Raw genomic sequence first — 22,259 nt, forward strand, 5'->3', positions numbered from 1 at the left:
ACATTTTACGTCAAACTAGATATAACGCAGCAATTATTCAAGGGACATCAATAGCTACATGTGCATAATAATAACAACGGAATTACTATGCACAATGTCTAGGGTATTATTTTACATACTATTATTTGCATTCATAAACAAGCTAAGCACGTACCTTTCTTGTGTCAAAGTGATTGAAGCGTTGGGAAACGACGAATAAGGAACCAACTTCATCTTAGTAAACACAGACAGCTTCACTGACATGCGCAGTGGGTGAAAGGCGTAACCGCGTCTTTGACGTCAGTGGCTGGTTCCCAGTGCAAGCTGAGCTTTGCACATGGTGAGAAACTTGCACCTACACGCATAATGTTTGCTCTGCAGGTTCAGGGAAGGTCGAGCCACTCGAGCAATAAATGCACAGCCTCATACTGTACAACTTAGTATGTATAGACTCGTGTTCCAATCACTGCTGTATATTTTCTGCCTAACGCCTTGTAGCCTGAAATATGAGGCAGAAAAATCACAGGTGTAATTAATAGCAATATTGGTGGCTCTGTGATTAGGTGTGCTAGTAATTAAGTAATTGAGCCAGATGCACAATAGCATGATCTGGCACACCTACATGGAATGCAAACATTATCATGGTATTACACCTGTTTCAAACGTTAAAATGGCAAGAGGCATTTATATTTATGCATGGTTGCAGATTCTACTACACTTTTACACTTCATAAAGTTTGCATAAAGCATGTTTACCTTTAAACAGGTGGAGTGAGTCTAAATTGATAAAGGGTGTGCAGATTTGTTTATCTCAAATTGGAAATAAAACAATTAACCTAACCCTGACATAGCAATTAAACAATTAAATCTAGGCAGATGTTGACTATATATTTCAAAGATAACTCTGCACATACAGATTGTATAACATTAATTGCATTTTATTTTACTCAATTACACAGTTGTCAACATACAACAAATCAGTACAGAGGCACATTCAGTTCACATTGAGTAATAAGCATTGCGACAACACTGGTAAGGTTTCTGGTTGTCCGGAGAACTTTTCTATTTTTGTAACATTCACATAATAGATGACACTAGTGATGGTTGCCACACATTTTCTTTTGGACCTCACATTGTGGGGAAAATGTATAATTTTCTTTTACTTAAAAGACAATTAAAGAGAGTTTTGTCCTGCAATCAGAGTGTAATGATTATGAACAGATTGTCTACAGAAAGTTACTGTCCACTGGATATAAATATAGCAATCTGAAAGGGGTGTCACATTTCCTAAGGTGAGACTTATGCTGTCTGTCTCATACAATTGGTTTTATTCAAATAAAAATAAAAAAAGTCAGTGAGTAATAGATGGAGCAACATGTTCAATATTGGGCATGTAATGAACTTTAAAATCTCTAGTCTAACTGACTGAAAATTCACAATACACATTTAGACATTCATGTGAAAAAATACATTAAGATATTAAATATATCATTGCATTTAACTGCTAAAATTATATGCCATCTTATAGTGCTCATACAGAAATATTGTAATAATAATTCATGTTATTGTTATGGGATTAGTGCATTCATGATAAAAAAAAAAGAAGCTTTCTACTAGCTGAGAGAGAATATTTCCTGGGGACAGCAGCACCTGTCAGGAATTACTCATAAATTGGTCCCTTTCGCCACAGTAAGCAGACTTCATTCACTTGTGTATCAAAAGCATTAAATATAATCAAAACTATAACATTCTTGTATCATTTAATTTCCACTATTAATACACCTATACATAAATAAAGCTCTGATCTACAGTATATTCTCATGTTATAGGCATTATTGCACTACATGTTCACACCTTGTAGCAAGCTCATAATTCTCAAGTGGCACAATGAAGAGAGCTGCACAGAGACACAATAGTCTGTGATACATGCTAGGTTAATACAACAATGATATATGTTTGGGGTAAATAACAGTACTTCACTAGCTATGAGAGTGGTGGTGGTCAGTCGTTGAATAATTCTCTTTTCTCCCTCACCTGATTCATCTTCAAATCTCCCTCAGTCAGACCCCGACGTTTTACTGGAGCTTCACAATTTAGCACGTTTTACTTAAATTCGCAGCACTGACAACTTTCCAAAATTAAAAACATTCTCTTTCTTTTTAATATTTGCAATTTACAGCTATATTAATAGTAACATGTTCCCTATATTACGCCACTGCTTCCGGGTGACAGATCACAGTCTGTGTGAGGAATTGACGGCTGGGGTGAGGGGATTTCGGGGACAGAAGGCTGACACTCTGGTTTAGTCCCTCTGATTACATGGACATATGTTCTGGGAGCACATAGGAGATGTCATCCCAGGGGTGGCGATACAGACCCTGCTTCAGCCTCTTCTGGTCCAGGTAGTGTCCTGAGGAGATATGAAGAGGAAGGGTTGATTGTCATACAAGGTAGAAGTGTTTGCAATCTGGCATACGTTACCGTAGCAGTGTGTCAGCACACAAAAATGACTCACCAATAAATCCCATGCTACGTCCCAGGACAAAGATGCCATTCAGAGCTCCAATTTCCACAAACTCATCAGCTTCATCCCTGCGGTGGGCATGATGGACAACAAGGATAAGAGTTGATGAATTTAAAAAGATGGCTGCACACAATGTAGGCCTTAAGGCTGTTGGCTGCTTCTGCGTCGAATCGACGGCGTACCCACGCAGACCCCTCTGCATCTACGCCGGACCCTACGCCGTAGCCTGACGTGCACCTCTCGAAGCTAATCGCCGTCACTCTCTCACTATCACCCACGCCGGCTCGACGCACACACAAGTATAAACATCAGGCCACTTACGTAGGCTATGGCGAAAGCTCTGCGTGGAGCCACCGCAGAACCATAAAACAGGCTTTATACTACTTATATTATACCTAAACTCAGACATATTGACAATAAGTGAAGTGTAGGCAAACACTTAATTTATAGCAATTTTGGCATTAAGTGGTCATTTTTAGTATGGACAAATACAATGATTCCTTGTAGTCCCAGCATTTCATCCCACCAATTTATTATATGAATGTATAAACGACTACACTTAAGTACGTTTGGCTCTAAATTACTGCAAGGCATTATGGAGTAGAAGCATGAAAACAAAGATCTGAGTTGTCAAACAGCCTTGGATCTCCATTCTCCTGCTACATGGCTTCACCATATAACTGTAACTTGAATGCCCGTTTCTCTATTTTGTCTTAAATATAGTAAAGATGTGTGAGAAACAAGGTGTAAACTGTATAAAGACATTGTAAAGATCGACAGTATTTATTGGCTCACCGTGTAAAGCCACCACAAGTCCTGAGCAAATCCACAAAGGCCACACCAATGAAGCCGTCCACATTCAGAATCAAATTGGGTTTCTAATACAACAAAATCAACACACCGGAATTAGAGGATCATGTCATTTAAAAAATGGAGCACGTCACCGTTTACTAAAGGCTGTGAATGACAGGATGAAGTGATAAATCTTACTTTGGATGTGGTGATCTTCTCTACATCTAGAGCGTAGTCCAGCAGCTGGGTGGAGGGGAAGTGCTGCTTCACAAAGTCCTTCAAGATCTGGACTCTCATGTCTGGATTGTTAATCTGGGGAAGCATTCAATCAATCAATCAGGTTTTCCTCTATCTCTAGTATTTGTCCTTGACATTATATTTTTAGCAGTGTAGTACAGCCCTGTTTTCTGCGTTATTCAATAATAACTCTGATTTAAAAGATCATTCTGCTGCTGTCCGCACTGTATACACACATGCTGAAGATCCATGGTACTCACCGACTTGACTCTGTGTCCAATGCCCATGATCAGCTTGCCATCCTTCTTCATCTTGTTGACAAACTCCATGGGCAGCATGCTGCTGTCAAAAGCCTTGCTGAACTGCTTTGCTGCAGCATCCAGAGCACCTCCAAAGCGGTCACCCTGGAAAAGGAAAAACACATGCTCATGGTGGATTTTTGCAGGTCAGTAAATCAAGTACATGAATCACAGGCTAAGTGTCTTACAATGGTGAGAAGGCCGGAGGTGAGGCTGGAGATGAGATCTTTGCCAGCTCGAGCACAGACAATTGTGTTGTGGGCACCGGAAACAGCAGGGCCATGATCAGCGGTCACCATCAGGCACATCTCAATAAACTGGCAGGCATACCTCGGCAACCTGCACACAAAAGGGGCAAAAAACAATGGTTATGTGGTACAAGGATTTCTCAAGATTTTGTTTACCACAACTCCTGGGTTAAGAGGTTTAAAGGCTGACCTCCTCTGGAACCAGAGAAGCCCTAGAGTTCCTCCCAGGCCTATTTCTGACTTGAAGACCTCAGTGATGGGCATGCCTGCGTAGATGAGCTCCTGACCCCTCTCGTCACAGATGCTGGTCATGAAGGAAGCAGGCTTACGGATCAGACCCAGCTCCTGCAGGGTCAAGAAAAAAGGAAAAACTTTAATGAAGGGCCGGGCAATCAATATTATATCTACATCGACATATGAGGCTAGATATCGTCTTCAATTTTGGATATCGCAATATTGTGATATGCCGTGAAGAAGTGTTTTTTTCCTGATTTTAAAGGCTGCATTACAGTAAAGTGATGTAAATATCTGAACTAACCAGAATTACTAGCCGTTTTATCATTTGCCTTTACCCACTTAGTAATTACATTCATATTACTGATGATTATTTATCAAAACTCTCATTGTGAAAATATTTTGTAAAAGCACCGATAGTCAACCCTAAAATATTGACATTGATGTATTTGGACAAAAATATTGTGATATTTGAATCTTTCCATATCGATAAGCTCAACTTTACTGCGTATATTTGCTGCGATCCATCTGTCTAGTTTTAAAACAATATTATTCGTTTTAGCTTTGTTTTGCACTCATCTGATAGCCAGGAGCTTGATTCAAACTGTTCACAGGCTTACTCACTCGTGCCCAAGAGTAATCCATCGGGACAGTGGGAGGAGGCATCTCTTCAGCTGGCTGAATAACTCCTTTGGCAACAAGGTCATCATAAACAGAACTGCATGGATGACACAGAAGACTCAGGAATCATTATAAAAGAATTTTTTGTCATATGGTATATTTATATGAGCATGTTGAACTGAAGGAATGAATATGACAACGTGCACTGACTTGATGATCTCTCCCAGCTCATCAAAGCTCTTGGGGACGAAGGCACCAGCCTCCTTCAGAGCCAGGTTCTTAGCTACTGCTGTCTCAGAGGCCTGGCTGGCACAAGCTCCTGCATGGCCAAACTGAACCTGAGGAGGGACGGAACAAAAGGTGCAACATGGGTCAGACATTTTATTAAAAATCTCTCATTGTGCAATGCACCAGACTCCACACCTGCCCTCTCACCTCTGAGGAAAACATGGTAGCACAGGTGCCAATACACCAGCACACCACTGGCTTTGTGATCCTGCCCTGTTTGATAGCCTCGCAGATCTTGTACTCCTCTGTGCCTCCAATCTGTGGAAGGCAGAGACAGATTCAGGATGTAGCAAATCAATAAAGCTGCAGGCACCAGTGTGTGTAGATTTGTTCCTCACCTCTCCCAGTACAACAATCATTTTTACTCCAGGAGTATCTTGGTAGCGCAACACATGGTCAGTAAACACAGAGCCTGGGTATCTGCAGAAAAGACCAAAATTAAAAGGCTGATTCAAACCCACATGCTTACATACTTAGACAGATACTACTATACTATAGACAGATAAAAGACCGTTACATACCTGTCCCCACCAATGGCCACACCTTCAAAAACACCGTCAGTGGTGCGCGAGATTATGTTGTTGAGTTCATTGGACATGCCACCTGAGCGAGACACGTAGGCCACACTGCCTGGGCGATAGAGCTTGGAGGCGAGGATGTTATCCAGCATGCCTCCTGTGTTCCCGATCTTAAAACAGCCTGGCTTAATTCCTCCAACCTGGACAAAACACAGACGCAGAGAGTTGCTGGTTTGCTCAGATAAAAGAACAGTCAAATCACTATAAATGTAATGAGAAGTGAAACAAGACTAACGGTTGCTGGTCCAATGATTGTAACACCCTTCTCATCTGCAACCTTGATGATCTTCCTGGTATGGGCTTCAGGGATTCCCTCAGCAATGATGGCAATGGTGTGAATCTGAAAGCAAATGAATAGTAAGGCTCAACTTTATTCCTCAGCTGTTAAGTACCTTGCAGATGGTGCAGTATGATGGTGCAGTATACCTGTGGGTACTGCATAGTCTCCATGGTGCTATCAAAGGCTGAACGCAAAGAGGCAAAGTTGATGAGCACGTCCACATCTGGGTGCTTCTTCATGGCATCACTCATGTTCTTATAGACAGGGATGAGGATCTCTTTATGGCCCCAATAGTACTTCTGTTTGTGGTCTCCACTAAAAGGCAGCCATGCAGAAAAGACATTTGTCAAAACAGTAAAAGGACACAGTTTACTTAAGAGATTTTTTATTACATTAAATTAATTATAATGAATTAAGAGCAATGACATCAGAACAAAGTAAACAAACTAAAGAGGAAGGACAGAGCACACTTACGTGAACGGGTAGACCATGGCTGCGACAGATGGCTCATCTCTGGAGCAGACATAGTCAAAGTCCAGCATGCCCTGTACTGCCCGAGTCTGCATACCCCACACTATAGACTTGGTGTGTTTGCTGAAGAGGTTAGTTGCTTTAGCTACAGGGGAAGGAAAGATACTGAATTAAGTTAAAAATAATAATTATAACACCACTGACATGAGGATTAACAGAGGTCAATGAGGCCTTTTCGGGCGTCAAGATCAATAAAGTCGACAGAAAAACTGGTTCAGCACCATTAAGCTTCTTTTTTTTTAATTAAACATAATTACAGCAAACAAATACACGTTGAGCTTTGGATTAGGTGTGTATGTGTCTGTCTGTATATATCACTACAATGAACTTCCATTTTAATGAGGTTGGATTGCAGAGTCTTCCTGCTGTCCAAAGGGGGAGCTATAATACCTAAACTCAACCATGTTTGATCACAAGGCGTGCACCTATCATGCTGCCCTGCAGTGGACCCATGCATGAAAACACATCAAAGCCTTAGCATTCACGGTACAAAGATTTCCCAGTGCAATGTGTGTGTGTGTGTGTTTTTTTTTTTTGTTTTTTTACCAATGGGAGCTCCAGCTTTGACCTTCTTGGCTGGTGAGCCCTCAAGTCTGGCTCTGTTTTCAGAGAAAGAAGCAGTTCTGCTGGATACTGGGGTCTGGGAATGAAAAAAGAAGAGTCATCTATTTTTATTTTTTATTTATTCTGTTATGCACATTTTGAAAAGGTGTGTGTTAATGAGGACAGCTCTGTTGAGAAAATGATCTGCTTTAACTGTAAAAACTGGCACAACAGTGGTCCTTTATACAGGGTTGTACAGCTTCATAAGAGTAAAATTCAAGCACTTTGACTTTTGTTATTTCAAATATAAAAGTTTTGGTTTACATGAGTGATTATGTAGATGAAACACCAGATTATATTGAAAATCAAGCATTTTTTCAAGGAGTATATTCAAAGTCAAGCATATTCCTAACTTTAACCTTAAGCATTTCCAAACTTTCAAGACTTTGTAGGAACCCTGTTTATATAAGCTTGATGAAACAGCTGGGTAACCTCAAACCTTCAGGTTATTTTATAAGACAATACCTGTATTCAAGTTACACAGTGAGTCTTAGTGTTCTTGATTTGTCATGCCATCGGCCACACAAGTAGAGCTTCGGATGAGCAACTAGATGTAAGTGCTTTAAGCTTTAGAGTGGAAACTTTCATTCAATTCTTAAACAAAAGCTTTAACAAACTCTGGTCATATAATTTGATAATAAAAAATGCATACTTTTTGTTTATGACTTTTGTAATAGTCTTACTTTATCTGTACTATGTTACATTATACTATTATATGGAAGTATAATGTTTAATTTGCCCATGTCATTTTTATATCTACCTCTTCATTTGAAGCAAATAAATGCGTGTATGTGCAGACACACACACTCACTTTTTCTGAAAGCCTACGCACTGCACAGCCCTAATGGCTGCCTCGGGGCAGCTGCAGTGCATTACCGACTGCGGCCACGCAAGTATTTGAGTGAGAGCAGCCCACAATGCTCTGCAATGCTCTTATACAAAAAAGCCATTGGGCTTCTGACAATCCGGTTCACTAAAAGGACGAGACAGTAACTGAAACAGAGGCTGTTGCATGCAAGTCTTCTGCTCACTCTGTCACTAAACTGCAAAGCACTATTGGTGGAGTTGATAATGTAAATTCACTGCACAGTGAGCCAACACCACATCATGACAGCCTATTCGTCTCCGTGGAGTCAGTATGTGTCATACCGATGTGCTGCCACTGGAGTTGAGAAGGAAGTTGGCAGTGTGGGCTGCAACAGGAGGCTGGTTGGGGATTGGCCGGTGGCCCAGTGCCATGCCAACAATGGCAGTCATGTGAGTTTCTGTGCCAAAGACATGGATGGGGATCCCAGTTGTCTTGCCTGTGGAGAGCAGGCAGAAGCAAATTAAGTGCGGTGTATGAAAATCAGCAGTTGCTTGCAGATAAAAATGCACTCATGCCCTCGGAATAAGATAAATATAAATCCGTGTAAAGTACATCATACAACATACCGACTTCTCCCATCACTCTGAGACCTTCCTGGTAGTTGGGGCCTCCACGACGGACAAATATGGTGACCTCATGCTCCTTCAGTGGCACCTGATAGTCTCTGATGGCCCGAACAATCCCCTAGCAAAGACAAGGATCTGCTCAGTGAATAACTTGACATTGAGTAAGTAATATTAAGGCTACTACATAAACAAAAGGCAGGGCAATACTTTACCTTAAATGTTGCTGCAACATTTGTGAAGTTTGCAATGCTTCCCCCAATGATCAAAACCTTTCCTGGAAAACATTATTATAGAAACATAATTTATATATAAAAAAGACCACTTTGAGTACAAAGAAAGTTTGGACAAAACTGTTTTCCTACCATCAGGGTGCTTTTCTCTGGTCATCAGAGACAGAATAGTCTTGGCGTAGTCATAGGTCTGCTGTTCGCTTGGTGCTCCTGAATACTCCCCATAATTGGCCAGCTCGTTGACGCCACCCAGGTCACAGATTGTGTCACTAGGAGAGTTTTATATTAGTCACCCACACAGAGGAAAAAGCAACAGCAACAACAGCTGTGCGTCTTCTATGCCGGGACAGCCATACCAATATTTTAAGAAAAATGAAACGAATCAGCGTCTTAACTTGCATTTACCACTAAATGCACTTTTTTCATCTGCTCTGAATTAATACTGCACTGCAAACAGTCACAACAACTTAAGTGTGCCCAGAGGGAATAATTAGTCATGGCTGATGTACATGTCACGCTTTACACCTCCGACAGACGACACCGCTCATTCCTCCAGACTCTCACTAAAATGTCAACATCTAAGAATCCAATTTAGCAGTCAGCTGAACAGGCAGAATCTGAGCTGCTGCACCATCAGTCTCACTACTGCATTACTAGCATACACTCCTAAAGCTAAACTCATTTATGCGTCGTGTAATTATGTAATGAGGATAAAGTCAGGGGACAATTTAAGCAGCCAGAAGAAAACATCCAATTGAATTATTTTTAGATCCATGGCTACTGGCATCTTATTTATTCAGGCTTTGCTTTATGTAGTCCTGATCTAGCACTGTGACTGGGTACCTGTACACCACTGAGGCACCTCCTCCTGCCACCATGGTCCAGATCCTGCCTCGGGGGTTGAGCAGGGTCAGTTTGAGGCTGGCACCACTCTTGGCATCAAGGTCGGCAATGTAGGCCTCCTGCAAAAGTTAAAGAAAACAGTCGATGAAGAGGTGAGAGACAGGTTATATGAATGCTACAGAAGCAGGTGTGTGTGTGTGTGTGTGTGTGTGTGTGTGTGTGTGTGTGACTGCAGCCTTAATCAGAGCAGGACTTGCACAAGCACCTCTCCATTTGGCCACAATTAATTTCCTGTACTCGCATTGATTTTTAAAGACCTATTAGCTGGAAATATTGTAGAAATGTTCAGAGTGGATGTGATGTGCACCAGTGTTTGTTTGTGACTGTCAGGGCCACAGCTGGTGGCTGAGAGTAAAAAAGCTCCCAATCAAAGGCACCTGCTGTCCCTCATCGCCACTCTAGACTCACAGCAGCCAATTAGACCAGCCCGTCTGGTACACAGACAGTACATCTCAAACCAGCTCCTACGCGCATCAGCCAAACATAGAAAAAAAGTCTTGTATACATATTATTGAGCTCTGTCGTGCAGGTGATTTAGATCACATTGTTCAATAGTAGACACCGAGGGGTTTTAAAAGACAATCAAAAAAACACCACACAAACTCAGATCTTTTCTAACAAAGCATCTCATACAACTCATTACAGTATAGTAAATTACATCAACATATTGAGCTTTTTTCCCCTCTTTGGAGCTATGTAATGCAGACAGATTGGAATCTGGTGGATTGCTAGATCTGTCTTTCCATTCCTCCCTCACCTCAGGATAGGCCTCCCTGCCGAAGGGTGGAGGGAACTCCACATCACCCCACTTGGCCTTGCAGATATAGTCAGCTGTGGCATCGATCTTGGCTGCCATATCCAGCACGTAAACTCCATCTTTTGTGCCCACTGAGAAAAAAGGGAGAAAAAAAAAGTGTCAGGATCTATACTCCTACAAGGTTTACAAACATCCACCCACTGAGTTTCATTATGTTAGCCTGGGAGGACCGTACTTGGACGCAGGTGACCACAACCTTCCTGCTGTCCCTGCAGGAGGTGGAAGGAAAGCATAGATGGGGAGGAGGTTGTATGAAATCAAAGCAGGGACAGCCGGTCTTAGCAGCCCTGCTACATCAACAAAAACAGCTGCCAGAAGGCACAAACTCGTGCCCAATTACTCCATTATAAATACACGCCGCCTCCATCAAACAGGAAGTGCATGCATTATTTAATGGTTTCCTCCCTCAGTGTAAAAAATGGGGCAAAATAAACTTCTGCCTCTTGGTTTTAAGATGATGTTTTATTATGCATTGATGTTTTCATCTCCGATTTCCTTTTGATGTCCCCTTTCCAATTTCATAATCTGACAACATATTTATGAATCTGCGTTGGAATAAAATGTGTATGCTATCGTGATTGCTTGTTCAGACATAAAACATCAATGTACTAGGGATTTAAGAAAAGCAAACAAACAAACAAAAAACAACCTACCTAGTGGATTGATCTCCAGGTATGTGAAGAACAGGTCCTCATACAGGTTGAAGAGCCCAACAATGAAGCTGGCCAGGACCCTGCAGAGAGACAACATTCAACACATGAAACATCTTTGGATCTGTTGCTGCAGCACCAGAATTGACGGTGGATGTAAAACTAATCATGTTACAATATAAAAAGGAGTTATTGTCACGTTACAGCTAAAATAATTAGTTGATTAATCGATCGACAGAAAATCAATTTGTAACTATTTTGATAATTCACTATTCATTTGAGTCACTTTTCAAGCAAAAGTACCAAACATTTGTTGGTATTGGCTTCTTAAATGTGAATATATTCTGCGTCTCTTGTGAGGAATTGAATAGCTTCAGGTTTTGGGCTGTTGGTCAGACAAAACGGCTCTGGGAAATTGTAATATGCATTTTGTCACTATTTTTTTACATTTTGTGGACAAAACAATTGATTAATCGCGAAAATAATTTGTAGGTTGACTATGAACATAATTAGACTAGCTGCAGCCCTTAAGGTTTAGGATCACTGTCACATTAATAGTTAACTGAATGCACAAATGGCGATTTAATCATTTTCTAACTTGCTAAATATTCACAGTATTGAAAAGAGCTCCAAAGCGAACTGTACAAATAGTGTGTATATATATATATATATATATATATATATATATATATGATCTAGCACACACACACACACACACACATTATATATGTATATATATATATATATATATATATATAATTCTGAAATGTGTATATTTTTATACTGCTTATAGGTTTTAGATCAGTGATCTGCAAACCAGATTTCCCAGAACACCAACAGAGTAAAGTTGAAGGTATTTCTTTCTTAATTATAGTGCTCATATTATGCTTTTTGCCTTTTCCCCTTTCCTTTATTGTGTTATGTATCTTTTTGTGCACGTTATAAGTTTACAAAAGGGAAAAAGACCAAAGTCTACCCCAAAGGGACTTACCATCTCCAACAGAAAACACTGTTCACAAACTGCTCCAAACAGCTCTATTGTAGTCCAGCCTTTACTTCCGTGATGAACGTGTGTCACTTTGTAACATGCGTTATAATGCTCGCCTAGCTGCTAGCGTGGCACGCCCTCATACTCTGCTTCTGACTGGCTAGTAGTCCTTACCTAGCTACTGAACATGTGCGACTCCCAACGAAGATGGAACAGAAGTGAGATGTCTCACTCTGTAGCTAAAACAGAGAGCTCAACACACAGGGTGAAAAGAGGAGCTGCAGCAATGTGCAGTACAACAAAAACATGGTAATTTTTTGAAAATTAAACCATGTAAACCTATTTCTGGTACAACATCTAAATACAATTATGAACCAGAAAATAAGCATAATACAGTCAGGTCCATAAATATTGGGACATCGACACAATTCTAATCTTTTTGGCTCTATACACCACCACAATGGAGTTGAAATGAAACGAACAAGATGTGCTTTAACTGCAGACTTTCAACTTTAATTTGAGGGTATTTACATCCAAATCAGGTGAACGGTGTAGGAATTACAACAGTTACAAAAAAGTAATGGGACAGATTAACAATCATAAATCAAACTTTCACTTTTTAATACTTGGTTGCAAATCCTTTGCATTCAATTACAGCCTGAAGTCTGGAACGCATAGACATCACCAGACGCAGGATTTCATCCCTGGTGATGCTCTGCCAGGCCTCTACTGCAACTGTCTTCAGTTCCTGCTTGTTCTTGGGGCATTTTCCCTTCAGTTTTGTCTTCAGCAAGTGAAATGCATGCTCAATCGGATTCAGGTCAGGTGATTGACTTGGCCATTGCATAACATTCCACTTCTTTCCCTTAAAAAACTCTTTGGTTGCTTTCGCAGTATGCTTCGGGTCATTGTCCATCTGCACTGTGAAGCGCCGTCCAATGAGTTCTGAAGCATTTGGCTGAATATGAGCAGATAATATTGTCGAAACACTTCAGAATTCATCCTGCTGCTTTTGTCAGCAGTCACATCATCAATAAATACAAGAGAACCAGTTCCATTGGCAGCCATACATGCCCACGCCATGACACTACCACCACCATACTTCACTGATGAGGTGGTATGCTTTGGATCATGAGCAGTTCCTTTCCTTCTCCATACTCTTCTCTTCCCATCACTCAGGTACAAGTTGATCTTTGTCTCATCTGTCCATAGGATGTTGTTCCAGAAATGTGAAGGCTTTTTTAGATGTTGTTTGGCAAACTCTAATCTGGCCTTCCTGTTTTTTGAGGCTCACCAATGGTTTTACATCTTGTAGTGAACCCTCTGTATTCACTCTGGTGAAGTCTTCTCTTGATTGTTGACTTTGACACACATACACCTACCTCCTGGAGAGTGTTCTTGATCTGGCCAACTGTTGTGAAGGGTGTTTTCTTCACCAGGGAAAGTATTCTTCGGTCATCCACCACAGTTGTTTTTCCCGTGGTCTTCCGGGTCTTTTGGTGTTGCTGAGCTCACCGGTGCGTTCTTTCTTTTTAAGAATGTTCCAAACAGTTGATTTGGCCACACCTAATGTTTTTGCTATCTCTCTGATGGGTTTGTTTAGATTTTTTCAGCCTAATGATGGCTTGCGTCACTGATAGTGACAGCTCTTTGGATCTCATATTGAGAGTTGACAGCAACAGATTCCAAATGCAAATAGCACACTTGAAATGAACTCTGGACCTTTTATCTGCTCATTGTAAATGGGATAATGAGGGAATAACACACACCTGGCCATGGAACAGCTGAGCAGCCAATTGTCCCATTACTTTTGGTCCCTTAAAAAGTGGGAGGCACATATACAAACTGTTGTAATTCCTACACCGTTCACCTGATTTGGATGTAAATACCCTCAAATTAAAGCTGAAAGTCTGCAGTTAAAGCACATCTTGTTCGTTTCATTTCAACTCCATTGTGGTGGTGTATAGAGCCAAAAAGATTAGAATTGTGTCGATGTCCCAATATTTATGGACCTGACTGTATGAGCAGTTTAATACTGGGCTATGGAATACAATGTTCCTGTACAACATATGCCTGGTGATTTAAAAAAGAAATGACAAGGCCATCATACATTATTATATACTAGTAATTATATTATATTTATATCATCTAATTCCCACATAATTCAAACCGTAACAAACTACAGGCAATATCATTGACAAATTATTAAGGTTGAACTGAACAGGAAACAGTCCACCTGTAAATTAGCTGCATTAGAGAAGGAAAAATCTAATTTACTTCTTCCTTAACATGTCAAAACAGAGCAATGAGGAGAGGGGGGTTGCTGGAGGAGGTGGGGGAAGGCAGTATTTTGCTCTCCTGCCTGTCAAGTGTGCCGGCAGCTCTGATCCTTTGTAACCATGTCAGCTTGTTGTCAGGACTCCGACTGGCCTGTGGGGGGAAAACTATGACCAAATCCCTGAGTGACTCAGCTTACTGTGTCTGCTTTTGATTGGAGGGCAGAAAAACTGGCCAAGTGCCACTTTTGTTTTTAATCCAAAATGCGAGGAGAAAAGTGTATGGGGTGAGCTGGGGTTGGCAGAGTGATGTCAGCCAAGACAGTGAGTCTGGCCAGAATCTGCCATCTCCAGAGGACTGCTGGAGTGATAAATAGGAGGGGTTGAGCCACTGTATTGCACCCATCAAAATAAACGGACGTGCTCTGAATGTGGCTGTAGTGTTAAAAAAAAGGCTGGGGGAGGAGGCTGTACAAAGCAAGGCGAAGCAGAGGAGAGTCATTTGTCTAATGGAAATCCTCCGCCCATCTCCACCTGCTCCCCCCACATTTACTGCCAATATTAAAGTGCTTTCTCTCACTTCATTTGTGTGACCCTCTTATTTTCTGGCCTTTTTTTGGATCTTTTTTAGTATAAGTAGTTTAGTGTTGAGCTACCCAAATACATTGGTAGTGAAGTGTATCTAAAAATCTTGAAGAGTGCTTTTGTTTTGAGAGCACAGAGTTACTGCATCAAAATAAAATACCTTTTTTTATTTGTCATTTGATAATCAGTTTGACATGGAAATCTAAACGGCTTGAGCTTTCTGCATGGGCCAAATATGCACCAGGTGCAATCAATCAATATAAAAAAAGAAGATAATTCTATTAAATATTAAGCTTATGAAATGTAATTTCAATTGGGAACATTATCACAGAGCTCTTGGTTTAACTCTAGAGCCTGATTTTGATATATTAGACTCCGTTTATTATTATTTTTTAAAGTGGCCGATCTCCACCTTAGCATACGATGCAAGCAACACAAACACAAACTATAGCACCGAAAATTGCCAGTGCTGAATAAATACATCTCTAACACAGACCCACTATAAGCTTTAAATGGGTTATATTGTATTTGATTCTACATGTATTATATTGTCAATATTGTGTCCACTCCCAGTATTTTTTACTCTCTATCATTGACACAAAGCTAAAGTTTTGCATGCACTACAAATACTTTTTTTTTCTCCATCTAACTCACCCTTTCTTGTCTTTTGGGACGTGAGTCAGCAGCTCTTTCTTCACAGAGTCTTCACTGATCTTTTCATCCACCCCAATTAGCAACTTTTTCGCCTTGGCATCCACATCTCCCACATCCACCCCTCCCTCATGGTGAAACAGCACATAGTCGCCCTCGCGGCTGGCGTAAATGCACACGTAGAACTCCTCCTCCTGAACAATGGGCCGTTAAAATGACACAGACGTCAGTTACAAGTTTACAAGACATTTTTTATTATCACTGCTTCTAGAGTCCCCTTGTAGTAGTGGTGAAGTATAAATAAGGCATGATGAGACGGTAGATTTGTAACGAGTGCTTTACCTGCTTATGGGGGACAAATGGCTCGATGAGGAAGTTCTTGAGAACACCCTTGGCTTTTCCCACCTGAGGATCAACAAAATAATTACCTTAAGAAATGAAATGCTAAGAAGACGATGTATTAGCATTAACTTATTATTAATCATAGATTGTGTGCGTTTCCATATTAATGCATCAGTCCCAACACATATTTTCAGACATTCTTTCATGGACTGGTGGGAGGAGGGGACAAAAGGTATATTAAATCCAAATGATTAAATAGGTAAGTCAATTACCATTTCAAAAGAAAATAAGGAGACAGGTTGAGAAGCAGGAGAAAGAAAATGTCATGTACTACTCTCTGCAAAGCCCCGCTAACACAGCCATAGCTCATTTGGTGAGGCTGTCATCGTTCCTCTGTTAAAGGCCATAAGGCATAAAGTAACCAGGGACCAGCTGAGAGCAGCCAGCCGGAGAGAACAGAACAAAATAATAAAAAGCGCAGAGAGGGAGGTGCCATTTTGAAGTGTGGAAATAAGAAGGATATTGGTGACGGGTGAAAAAAAGAAAAAGAAAGCCTATCTGATTTAAAAACCCACAAGGGGCTCAAGCCAATTCAGATAGATGAACCGACACCTCCATTACTGCCTCAAAGAGGAAAAAAAGAAAAGCCATTCATGTTGGGAATGCAATTTGTGTATGAATGATTCAACTGAACCACTTACTGTGGTAACATGATTATACAAAATATGAAATACTCATTTAATAAAGTGAAGCATTATGGGCAACTGCAGCATAGAATAGCATTGAGCAACTTGTGAATAACACATGGAAAGAAAGGAAATGAAAAAGAAATGTAAAGTGTAAATGGCTGAAGTTATTCACAGCTGCTGGTATCTAGTCTGACTTCCTGACAGAACAACTCTGACGATTTCTCTAAGATAAGCTCAGAAGCCAGCTAAACAGAACAAGTAGACTAGCAGTAATAAGCAGTCAGGTAAGACACTTCTATGCAAGTGGAAACATGCTAGAATACAGCTTTCTAACCCATCATAAGACCAAGATGGCTGCATTAGGTTACAGATTCATTCATACCATACAAGCTGGAACACTGCCCGCAATACAGCTGTAGCCCTATGTATTCCTATATACTGCCACCAGCAGCAGCTGTCAGTTTCATCTCATCTGTGAAGAGATACATCTATGCATTCTCAGTGCTGCAACACACACGCTGACACTCAATGCTTTATGAATCATCCTAGTCTCTCCGTAACGTGCTTCTTGGTTTATGAGGCAAAGCAGCATCTCAGTGGCACAGTGATGTATCTATGTATTGTGGTTATGCTGACTGGATACATGGACTGACTGTATATCCACTAGCGCTTCAGCTGACTGGACTGATTTAGTACCAGCGGACTGATACTGAACCCCTCAGCAATCTGGGCAGCTGTTCAGGGAAACACACATCAGGCAAAACAAAAACACACAAACCAAATGCATCAGTGCAGAACAGGGAAGGGGGGTGAAGGAAAGGGCAACAGAAGGAAGGTCTGACTAAAGCTCTCGGATAATATTGATCGAAGGGGTGTAGAGGGGGTGGGTGAAGGCAATCGGCTAAGAACCAGCAGAGAGGGTGGATGACGTACTGTTGTCTCTTTCATGAAGCGGGACTTCAGCCACTCTCTGACGCCGTTCAGGTCCAGATTGACGCCGACCAGGCCCAGCTTCCCTCGCCTCTTGATCAGCTGGTCCGGCTTCACCACCAGCCTCTGGAGGAGGAAGATAAATAATGGTACATTTTAGCAGGACCAAAAGGTACCTACATTTAGCAAACAAAAAGGTGTTTACAGAGATGATTTCTAAAGCTGATCTGTTGCATCCACATCATGACAGAATATTTATTTGTTGAAAGTAACATGGTAATTAACTCAAACCATTATTAAAATGTAAAACGCTGTTTCACATTTCTGACATTTCACATAGGCCGTTCACTGCTTTCTTTAGATTCAACTAGAGCTGAAACGATTAGTCAATTAAGATTGATCAAGATTGCAAAATTAATCTGCAACCATTTTGATTAAAGATTAATTGTTCAAGTCAAAAATACCCAAAATTCATCAGGTGCAATTATCATATGTGAATGTTTGTTTGCTAGTTTTCTATTATAGTCAACCTAGTGTTTTGGACTCGTGTCCCGACAGAACAAGCAATTTAAAGTTGTCAACTTTGGCTTTAGGAAATTGTGTGATGTGCATGTTTTACTGGTTGTTTTTTTGACAATTTATGGTGCAATTGATTCAGCAATTAATCACAAAAATAAGAAGGCAGATTAAAGAAAAAAAAGATCATTAGTTGCATCATCACAAGACAGGACTCCAGCACGGAAATGTGTTTGATAAATTGCATTGACACAAAATCAATATCATTCAGAGATATCTGGGTTCAGATTCACAAACGATATCACCTGAAAGTTGAGGTGAATGTTATTTAAGTAGGAATCTCTCCCATCTGATGCACAAAATTACATCCAACCCCCACTGACTGAGCCTGCTTCCTCTCTTGCAAGGCAGATAAAGAGAATGATTTATGACAGCGGACCCATTAGTATCTGGATGCTCGCCAGTGAGCAAAGAAAGAGAGGGCCGAGGGTGGAAGTTAATGCAATTTTCTAATCAATTCTACCGCAGCACATATCTCCATGCATCTGCCCACCCCATCTTCCTCGTACCTCCCAGATAAAAACCTTCAGCCAGGAGGGAGACACAGGGGGAGAATGTCATCTTCTCCTTCAAGATGAGTCATGAAGTTATTCAATTAACTTCTATTACAGCCAGTCTATCTGCTAGTGCTTCGCTATGAATAACAGTGAGAGTTGATCTGAAAGCAGGGCGATGCGACTGTCCTGCACCTGGAGAACTGTTTGTGCAAGAAATCGGTCCCTAGCTGAACTCTGACCTCCCTGTTGATAGAGCGAGTGAGAATTGATCTGTTTACCAATAAGGAATGGAAGAGAAAAGAGCATTTTTCTGCCATGTTCTCTTCTGCATTTAAGCTTAATTTCTACCAACAATGTAACTGCTGGATCGCTCTGCTGTCTGAGACCTTGTCTGCCAACCTAAGTCATTTTATTTAATTTTTTATTTATTTTATTGGTTTATTTGATAGGGACCATGCATATTTATGAACACTGTGGTATAAAACACCATGTAAATATACCAGAATTAGTAACAATAACTACTTTTCATCTGCAGTCCCTAGGCAGGTAACATAGAGACAACCAGCAATCATACAGCACTCATTCACTATGCACTAAAAGGTACACATAATGGTGACATATACATTGACAAAACAACAATACATGATGACACATTTTCTCAATAAAGAGGAGATCATTTTCCACAACCTTAAGGAGGATGCGCTTTAGGCATTTATGGGCTATACATTTGTGATATAACAAAGCTAAAGAACATCTTATTCTTTTAAATCTAATTTTGTCATGACTGATTCTTCTGCCTCACCTGTGTGAGCAGCCACGGGTGATCTTGCGCCAGTCGGTCAAAGTCAGTCTCGGCAGTCACGTTGGCATAGCGGAATCTGTTCTGAACAGCTGCCAATGTGCAGATGTGCTTGTAGAGGAACTCCTTTCCCGTCTGTTCGGAGATGGCTTTGGCCGACATGACTGCTTAGGTTAGACTGGCCTAAGAGGAGGGATAGACAGACAGACAGAGAGAGATGGATTGGGAGATACACAGGTGAGCAGTGAGATGGATGAATACAGAAAAGCAGGCATACACAATGGGTAGAGAAAACAAAAACACCATGTTTGGCATCCTCTGCTGTCAGAACAGTCAAGAAATGGTCTGGTAGCCAGGTGAAAGACAGCATTGTAATTTGTATTGTCCATGAACTGCCTGGCATAATGCAGTTAAACTAAACTAAAATCAGATTACATACTAACTGCAGATTCAGGCCTTCTGTCCTTTTGCAGTCAGATTTTTTTAGTTTGCTGAACCCAGAAAGACACAGACAGTGAAGCCAATGAAGCTAAATCCAACACGATTAGCCTCATTTTGTTTGACCTGCACACTAATAAGGTAGAGAGCACTTATTTGCCACTCAAACAATCAGGTTTGAGTGTGCAGAGTGTAGTAACTGGACTCTTACCACCAGTCTACAACTGCAAATAACCTACAGAAGGTTGATGGTCTGATGTGAACAATTAGATAAACAGGGTTAACCCTAACCCTAAGCATAGACAAGAAATTGTTTTTGCAGGGCATGAACTCATGAACACGTGAATGTAAGAATGTGTCGGAAGTAAAGCAAGAAATTCAAGAAATTATCATGTAATAGCATCCATAAATTTTACTGCAAAAGGGAGGAGTTGTGACCTTTACACTTTGGCCACAAGCGTCACTCAATTTTAAAAACCGTGATATTAATCATTTCTCCCTACGAGGACACACCAATACACACAGAACAAAGCCATGTAAAAGGTTAATTCCACCTACGAGAACTTTCATATAAATAATCATATAAAACAAAACGTGAATAAATATTTACAGCTATTTTCTGCCTATATACAGTACAGAGGCTCCTTTATCTTTCTAGAGGATACACATAAGACGCAACATGGAATCATTTTTCTTCAATCACTTGACCAAGATCAAGAAAAACTGGAAAATCAGTTATGTTGGAATTTAGAACTACATCACTTGCAAAGATATGGCGCAGCCTTTAAGAATGCTACTTCACTGAACCTCATCCCTGATGTTTGTCGTTCTCTTTTAACATTTTCAAATTAAACACCATCCTAAAATCTGGCTACTCATTGTTGCCTTGTCGGATCAGCAAGAATATACTGTACATCCTGCAGAAATGCAGCTTTTGACCTGATCCAAAGTGTTTAGGTTTGAATGTACTGGCAAATTTAAACTTACTGCAATGCCATTATAACATGTATATCTGATAGTAAATACCATCTCTCTTAAATCAAACTCTACATTTTCTACGTGGTTCATGAAGCTGAAAGCCCTGATGTTGGCTCAAATAGGACTCCCTCCTCAACACTGCAATTTCTTAAATGGATTAATGGGACTGTCATGGACCTTTTACACTATTGCTCATCGTCCCTGAGTCACCACAGCGCTGGTTCCAGGCCAGGCGAACATTTATTATCCAAAGCTCAGGTTCCATGTATCATCCACATTCTCTGTACAACTGACCTGTCAGAGGTATTACATATCACTGCTTCACATCAGCAATAACAGATAACTGATGATGATGACGCACCATTACATCTAAAAAATATGGGGTGATGGATGGTCAGTGAGGCAAAAAAGATGAAAGTTGTAGCTCCATATTTCCTTTTAACTTGAACACTTAAAACACTGACCAACACAACACCTGCAGGACTTGGGTCATATAGAGAGAAAGGTTTCAGCCAACTGCTCATTCATTTACAAACCGGTTAGACAGGAATGCATTTGATTGGCAAATCCACATACCATTCCAAGAAATCTTTATTATATTATATTATTAAACTTGATCATCATGATGTAGCAGGAGTGCAGGTGTAACGTTAACGTTGGTTGACTAACGTTATCGTTAAGCAGTTCGACTTGTTTTACATGTTTTGTCAGAGAGAGACAGAAAGAAACAGAGAGAGTTAGGGGACACAGTAAAAAAAAGTATTTGCTTATTTTAAAAACGATAAGTAATTTACCTTTTTTCTTCCTTTGGCGGTTCTAGAAGTTTTTTGCGGTTGTGTTATGTGAATTTTCTCGGCAATGTTGCTTCACTCTTGCAGACTGTGGATACCAGAGGTGCCGGCGGAGAGCTTCCTGGGAGTTTTGTCTCCATAGCCCATCTGCCGATAGGCTTGGCTGATGTTTCCTTGCTTCTGATTGGTTCATTCCACACCATGCTCTATTGCTGCCTTCAGGGACACTGGGAAATATGGAAATTAGGAGGTGGGAAGCACACGAACACTGAGGGGCAAATCATATGGGCAAATACTGTAATTCTTATGGGCAAATAAGACAACGTTGTTGCAATCATGTTTGATCAAAAGCACAATCATTTTCCACAAACTTCATGTTTGATTACACACACACACGCGCACGCACGCACGCACGCACGCACACACACACACACACACACACACACACACACACACACACACACAATTACCA

At 40.7% G+C, this 22,259-nt stretch overlaps 1 protein-coding gene across 1 annotated transcript; it reads right to left on the minus strand.

Annotated features, from left to right (window-relative positions):
* Positions 1–901: 901 nt before the first annotated feature.
* Positions 902–21,933, minus strand: aclya (ATP citrate lyase a). Its single transcript, XM_078269598.1, has 28 exons — positions 21,791–21,933; positions 19,584–19,763; positions 17,712–17,834; positions 16,090–16,152; positions 15,751–15,941; positions 11,251–11,330; positions 10,538–10,668; positions 9,721–9,839; positions 9,010–9,146; positions 8,860–8,921; positions 8,648–8,765; positions 8,363–8,517; positions 7,157–7,250; positions 6,554–6,695; positions 6,226–6,394; positions 6,035–6,139; positions 5,743–5,939; positions 5,560–5,641; positions 5,369–5,479; positions 5,144–5,271; positions 4,937–5,030; positions 4,269–4,423; positions 4,019–4,169; positions 3,792–3,935; positions 3,493–3,606; positions 3,298–3,380; positions 2,494–2,570; positions 902–2,388 (listed from the first exon to the last, which is right to left on the minus strand). Exons 2-28 carry the CDS (start codon positions 19,740–19,742, stop codon positions 2,294–2,296), a joined length of 3,279 nt encoding a protein of 1,092 aa, XP_078125724.1. The 5' UTR covers positions 19,743–19,763; positions 21,791–21,933; the 3' UTR covers positions 902–2,293.
* Positions 21,934–22,259: the final 326 nt, after the last annotated feature.

Source organism: Sander vitreus, chromosome 15, assembly GCF_031162955.1.
Source record: "Sander vitreus isolate 19-12246 chromosome 15, sanVit1, whole genome shotgun sequence".
In the NCBI taxonomy this organism is placed as follows: domain Eukaryota; kingdom Metazoa; phylum Chordata; class Actinopteri; order Perciformes; family Percidae; genus Sander; species Sander vitreus.

What these genes read in the sequence shown, in the direction of transcription:
- aclya (XM_078269598.1), bottom strand. Translation starts at nt 19,742, where the DNA reads ATGTCGGCCAAAGCCATCTCCGAACAGACGGGAAAGGAGTTCCTCTAC. An exon ending in ACCCGTGGCTGCTCACACAG is followed by an intron (nt 17,835 to 19,583) that starts GTGAGGCAGAAG and finishes TTCCTCCTCCAG; the next exon opens with AGGCTGGTGGTGAAGCCGGA. An exon ending in CCTCCGGCCTTCTCACCATT is followed by an intron (nt 3,936 to 4,018) that starts GTAAGACACTTA and finishes TTCCTTTTCCAG; the next exon opens with GGTGACCGCTTTGGAGGTGC.